The sequence below is a fragment of the Poecilia formosa genome, unplaced genomic scaffold (genome assembly GCF_000485575.1).
Source record: "Poecilia formosa unplaced genomic scaffold, Poecilia_formosa-5.1.2 Scaffold713, whole genome shotgun sequence".
NCBI lineage: Eukaryota > Metazoa > Chordata > Actinopteri > Cyprinodontiformes > Poeciliidae > Poecilia > Poecilia formosa.
Genome location: NW_006800652.1, coordinates 136423 through 142766, shown reverse-complemented (window position 1 = coordinate 142766; position 6344 = coordinate 136423). Strand labels below are relative to the sequence as shown.

The window sequence follows — 6344 nt, the reverse complement described above, 5'->3', positions numbered from 1 at the left end:
CCATCAGGTGATTGTTCTTATTGCGGGGAAACAGAAGGAAATATATAAGAGAGAGGAACGAAATGGAAATGGGGATTTCAGTAACTGTGGCTAATTTATTAGGGAAGCATCAATCACATAATATAATTCAGGGTTTCCCCCAGTGTATTATAAGCCTGGCGGCCCGCCATGCTTTACTAGCCCTGCCGCCAGGCTAAGCTTTGCTTGTTTACGTTTCTAGGAAAATTAAAAGAAAAGAAAACAAAAAAAAAATTGTTTTTTTTTTGTTTGTTTTTTTTTAAACAAACAAACGGGATGCAAGCGTCTCTTTTGCTCTTAGCATTTCAGTAACAGAGCAGATTTATTCCTAAAGGATAGGTTTATAATAAATAGTTTCTGACATGTCTTTGGGTTTATGACTCCATATCTTCCCCTTCAGTTTATCACCTACTGGTTTGGTTCCACTTTCTCACAGATCAGCCCCACATGTTTACAGAGAAACAGATCATCTCAGAACTCGCAGCAGCTCCTTTCCTCCTCACCGTGTCGACTAAAACTCGACCTTTGTCTCCTCTGACCTTCTCCGCCTCCACCGCCTCAGAATCACTCAGGACTTTTTTCTCCAGCAGTTTGTCCAGCAGACTCTGCAGAACCGGTTCTGAAATCCCATCGATGATTCTGGTCCGGGTTTCCTTCAGCTGCTCGTCAGAAGGCAGACCCGGTTTCACTCTGTGAGCTAAAAGACAAACACGTCTCTCCCAAGCGCAGCAGGAGGTTTCCTTCTCCTTCACGCTCAGCTTAATGTTTCCAGTGATGCTGCTGAAAATCACCTGGATGGAGGTGAAGTAGCTGCTGTAGGATTCTGGGTCAAACTCTGCTTCTGTGGGCTGAACCAGAACCGATTCTCCTGCAGGACTGGTGGACAGAGAGTAGGTCTCCTCTGGACGCAGTTTGCAGTGTGGAGGAGCATCTATGAACGTCTCCAGTCCAAATAATTTCTTCCTGGTCCGCTTCAAATCCCGGATCACAACATTCCCTGGAAGAAGCAACAAATTGAGGAAGGAAGTGACATCAGGATCAGCTGGAGGTTTGTAGAACAGCAGAACCAAGGCTCGGACCGGGTCAGGAGGAGAATCTTCATCCTTGACGTTCCCAAAAGCAGAAAACCCTGTGATGCTGATGACGATGTGAGTCTCTGTGATCCTCTCAGGCCTGATAAACTCCACGCCTTCATCATGGAGGTGAGCGACTGACAGGAAGTGACATCGTCCTGTGGAGCGGACCTCACAGTGAGGCAGATGAAGCCGAGCCACAGACCGCTGCTGGCAGCTGATGTCAAACAGAGGTCCTGCAGGCTTCTTGCCATGTGGGCTCAGTAAGCTCCTGTTCCAGGGAACCACCCTGTAAAACACGTCTCCTCCTCCCGTCATGTCAAACACCAGGCCGCTCACTCTGCACTGGTACCGGCCTGGACCGGAGCACTGGAACCAGCAGCTTTCATCATCTGGATCCCCACAGAAACCAGGAGTGAACTCCTCAGAGCTGCTTTGGAGCTTCATGGTGGGTAAACTAGCAGCTCTGGGTAAGATACTGACGTCTAACGGAGGATCCTGACTGCATGATGGACAGCTCTGAGACAAACAGGAGGAGGATTTTATCCTCTCATTTATCTCGAGGTTTTGTAGCTGTTCATGGAGGTCGGCCGTCTGGGTTTCAGCAGGTTTGATGTTTTCTGATCTGATCAGAGGTTCAGTTTCATCAGGGAGAGTTTGATCAGCAGCTGGTTCGATCTCCACAACTTCACTGTCTAATGTGGTTCTGCTGCTGATCTCAGGAAATGGATCCTTTTGCCGGTCACTGATTAAGTCAGTATCAGATAGCATGGTTAAACAAGGCAAAGCTCTGGGCTCATGGTTTTCCAAAGATCCGAGTTCAAACAGAAGACCTGGTGGAACCGTTCTAGAAAAGGCTACGTTTTTACACCGAGTTCCTCTACATATTGGTTCAGAATCCTCTTCATCATAAATCCAGTTTATTTCTGATGTAGATGATGATTCTGTAGCGAAACGAATTTGAGGAATTAAATTATAATGTGCATCATAAGCCTCATAATATGTTTCAGTCATGGGTTCTCCTGGTTCTGTTGCCGTTTTGCAGCAACAGAACCAGGAGAACCTGTTTCCACGTTTGTCTTTGGTTTTAGGCATTACTGTTTTCCTTTGAAAGTCCAATAAGTGAATCCAGATGAATATGAATTTCTTCTTTGAATTATTTTAAAAATGATTCACTCATCTTCTTTCAGGCTCCTCTGTTAATGGACCTGGGAAAAGAAAAGAGAGAGAAACATAAATCATCTTTGTCCAAATGAATATTTTCATCGTGTCATTTCCACATCCAGATGGTCAGAAGACGAAATATAAGAAAATAAAATCTAATTTTAAGTTTAATGTGTGAATTATTGCTTATTTATGAAGAACAGATTTGGAAATCCTGCATCTCTGTCCAAATGTGTCCACCCGTCCTCTCTGGGACTTTGATATGATGAGACACAAACTGAAAATGTTCTCCAGGAATCAAAAACATTTGATGTTTTACATCTTATTACAGAATCTGGACCACATTTAACATCTCGAGTTCAAAACTTCTAACATCAAGAATAATCAAATATTTTTCTTCATCGTTAAACAAAAAGGAAAAAAAAAAATTATTATTCTTTAGTTTCCACCAGAGGGGTCAAAGGTCAAGTAAGCCACATTAGAGGAAGAAACTGCTGGTTTGAACTGCAAGTTCCTGAATAGGATTTATTTTAACAAATTCACTTTCATAATAAACACTTTACTTTTTCTTACACAAAAATCCATTTGTGTTAAAAACCAGACAGAAAGGTTCAAAGACCTTTTTACATCGTTTACAAATGTATTAAATTTGAGTTTTTTTGGGAAAATGCTGCAACCAAAATTAAGTGTCTTGGTTTTTATTTGTATTTTCTTTGTCTTTTGCTGTGAATTTATTTATTTTTAAAATAAAACTTAATTTCATTTCCTTATTAATCTTCCTGTGATTTTCTGATTGTTATGAAGCACTTTGGTCAGCTGAGGTTGTTGTAAATGTACTAACAACAACTTGTCTTACATAAAATAAATAAAGACAAACTCAAACATTCATTATGAGGTGAGAAGAGGCCTGCATCAAACGCACCAGGAGCCGTTTGGTGCCTCCTGATGCACCAAACGGCTCCTGATGCACCAAACAGCTCCTGATGCACCAAACGGCTCCTGATGCACCAAATGCATCAGGAGCCGTTTGGTGCATTTGGTGCATGCCGTTTGGTGCATTTGGTGAGGCACCAAACGGCTCCTGATGCACCAAACGCATCAGGAGGCAGATAGTGAACACGAAGAGCGAGAACGAAAGGAAGAAGCAGAAACTTTCTAAACTCTGTGCTCTAGATCTGCAACACCTGCACAGAGGAGCTCAGGCAGAAAATGTGAGGTCTAAACATTAAATCTGTCAACAGCTGACAGAGAATCAGACCCAAAACTGTGAAAACAAACTAATGTTTAACTCTGAACAAACAGCAGGCTACATTCAATCAAGCTGAGCTTCTCTGATCGACTAGATGCCAGACAGCAGAGGCCTTCCTGCCTAAAAGAAATAAAACACAGTGGCAGTGAAACAGGATCAAATAATCTCAGGTACAACCCAGAAATCAAGAGGACTTAACCCTGTCCTGCTGGAACCACCACAGGAAGCAATCCAATCTGAGTGTTGCACTGAGAGGTGTGGAAGGAAAACTCATCAAAGTTGGCTGTACCATAAATAAAGGTGATTTAATAGGCCTCCTTCAGCACAGCATGGTTCACTCACGAGACAAAATGGCAGACTTCCCATCAGTCTTTTAGTCTCCTAGCTAGCAATCTCTATATATACTGTTGTCCCCGCCTTCTCAATTAACTGCCCAGCCAATCAAACTCCAGTAAACATGACTCCTTCTATAAAAGAGCTGGGTTTGAGGCAGGCCTCCTCCTTAGTAGGTTCCAAGATGGCTGCCACAAGGACACACCCAAAAAGGTAACAAACATTTCACAAGCAAAAGGATCACATACACACATTCTAGAACTTAAACGTTTAAGAAAATCTTATTGCTTCTTAACACTGAGTCAAGACTCAGAAAAACCTAACAGATGAATGTTCAAAGATCTGAGTCGGCAAACAAAACTTCAGCTCCTCCTTGTCCATCATGGCGTCTGAAGGGCCGTCTGACCCGCAAACATCAAGATACCAACCAGACGTCAACATCATAACAGTTGCAGAAACTAGAAAGGCAACAGGAGCATCAGCATTGTTAGCCATTTAAAAAAGAAAACAGTTATTCAGAGCAGCATTAGCATTATGCTAACCAGAGCAACGTAACCATCAAGTAAACCACAAAGTTCAGAACTGATCAGAACATCATGAACAGAGGAAGTAAATAGCAGAAAAGAGCAGAGCAATATGGAAACTAAAATTGTTAAAACACAGAAGCTGAGCAGCCAGCTGCAAAATCCTCTGTTTTGTCAAACAAGATGGAGAATTCGGTCTTTCCCTTGTTCGCCATTATCAACTTCATCACCATAGTGATACAGACTTCCTGTCATTTTCTATGGTAGATAAAACATTTCCAGCTGCCAAAAGCAATGAACTCAGCAATGCTGATTGGCCAAATGTTTGTTTTTACCCCAGAACCTCAAAACCAGAGCCACTTAACATAAATATACAGATTTATGTTCAGATTCATGTATCTATACTCGGCATCCTCATTCGTTCTTATTACTCATCTATTTGTACCTTCAGCATCTTCCTCTAAGGCGTTCTCCCACACCGCAGCCTCCATCAATCCGTAACTCCATCAATCCGTAACTCCTTCAATCCGTAACTCCATCAATCCGTAACTCCATCAATCCGTAACTCCATCAATCNTTGTTATGCAGGTTCAGCTGTGAGAGCACACCTTCCTGATTGGCTGCCGGGAGGCTGTAGGAAAGCAGCTACACCATTGGACCAGCAGAGGATTGTCAAGCCAATCAGACGTTGATTAGGCCCACCTGCACCCTATAAAAGGCTCCTGAGTCCATTCCGCTAGTGGGGCAGCTAGTTGGAAGAGGTTTTGTGAAGCTGTCCCCCCTTGTTTGGTGTTTGCAACTGCTTTAGGCAGGTTTTAAGCCAGCTTGGTCTTTGCCTGTTCCTGTTTGTCCAGTTTAGTTACTTTGATTTTGCTCCAGTTAAGTATGAGTTAGCAGCCTGTGTTTGGGAGGCTGTGGGCTCCCTGCAGCCTCCCCTTTGTATGTGTGTTTTTCTTTGCGTTGTTTTCCTTTTGTGGTTTATTTTGAGTTTACTTTGAATTGACTTGTTTGGACTTTTGTAACTTTAATTTGCACCTGACATTCTTGAGTTTGTTAATCCCTTTTGTTTTGTGTTAATTGGGTTAAATTGTATTGTTTTGTGAAACTTTATTTTGTAATAAATCATTTTTACTTTACACTGTCGCTCCGGACACATTTTATGTTACTGCTCCTGGACCCCTAGACCTTGGGGGCGTAACACCTGTGTAATCAGTTTTAAAGATAACTTTATTATTATTAAACTAAAATCTCCAGCATGGGGAAGTGGGATGAGCTCGACTTTGCTCGACACATTAAATCTGTCAACAGCTGACAGAGAATCAGACCCAAAACTGTGAAAACAAACAAACTAATGTTTAACTCTGAACAAACAGCAGGCTACATTCAATCAAGCTGAGCTTTTCTGATCGACTAGATGCCAGACAACAGAGGCCTTCCTGCCTAAAAGAAATAAAACACAGTGGCAGTGAAACAGGATCAAATAATCACAGGTACAACCCAGAAATCATGAGGACTTAACCCTGTCCTGCTGGAACCACCACAGGAAGCAATCCAATCTGAGTGTTGCACTGAGAGGTGTGGAAGGAAAACTCATCAAAGTTGGCTGTACCATAAATAAAGGTGATTTAATAGGCCTCCTTCAGCACAGCATGGTTCACTCACGAGACAAAATGGCAGATTTCCCATCAGTCTCCTAGCTAGCAGTCTCTATATATACTGTTGTCTGCTGTCAATTAACCCAGCCAATCAAACTCCAGCAAACATGGCCCTTTCTATAAAAGAGCTGGGTTTGAGGCAGGCCTCCTCCTTAGTAGGTTCCAAGATGGCCGCCACAAGGACACACCCAAAAAGGTAACAAACATTTCACAAACAAAAGGATCACATACACACATCCTAGAACTTAAACGTTTAAGAAAATCTTGTTGCTTCTTAACACTGAGTCAGGACTCATAAAAACCTAACAGATGAATGTTCAAAGATCTG

At 42.3% G+C, this 6344-nt stretch overlaps 1 protein-coding gene across 1 annotated transcript; it reads right to left on the bottom strand.

Annotated features, from left to right (window-relative positions):
• Positions 1–369: 369 nt before the first annotated feature.
• Positions 370–2835, bottom strand: LOC103131058 (NACHT, LRR and PYD domains-containing protein 1b allele 3-like). Its single transcript, XM_007542615.2, has one exon. It carries the CDS (start codon positions 2184–2186, stop codon positions 456–458), a length of 1731 nt encoding a protein of 576 aa, XP_007542677.2. The 5' UTR covers positions 2187–2835; the 3' UTR covers positions 370–455.
• Between the last annotated feature and the right edge of the window lie 3509 nt (positions 2836–6344).

Bases quoted from the DNA above. Each gene is read 5' to 3' on its own strand.
- LOC103131058 (XM_007542615.2), bottom strand. From the start codon at position 2,186: ATGCCTAAAACCAAAGACAAACGTGGAAACAGGTTCTCCTGGTTCTGT.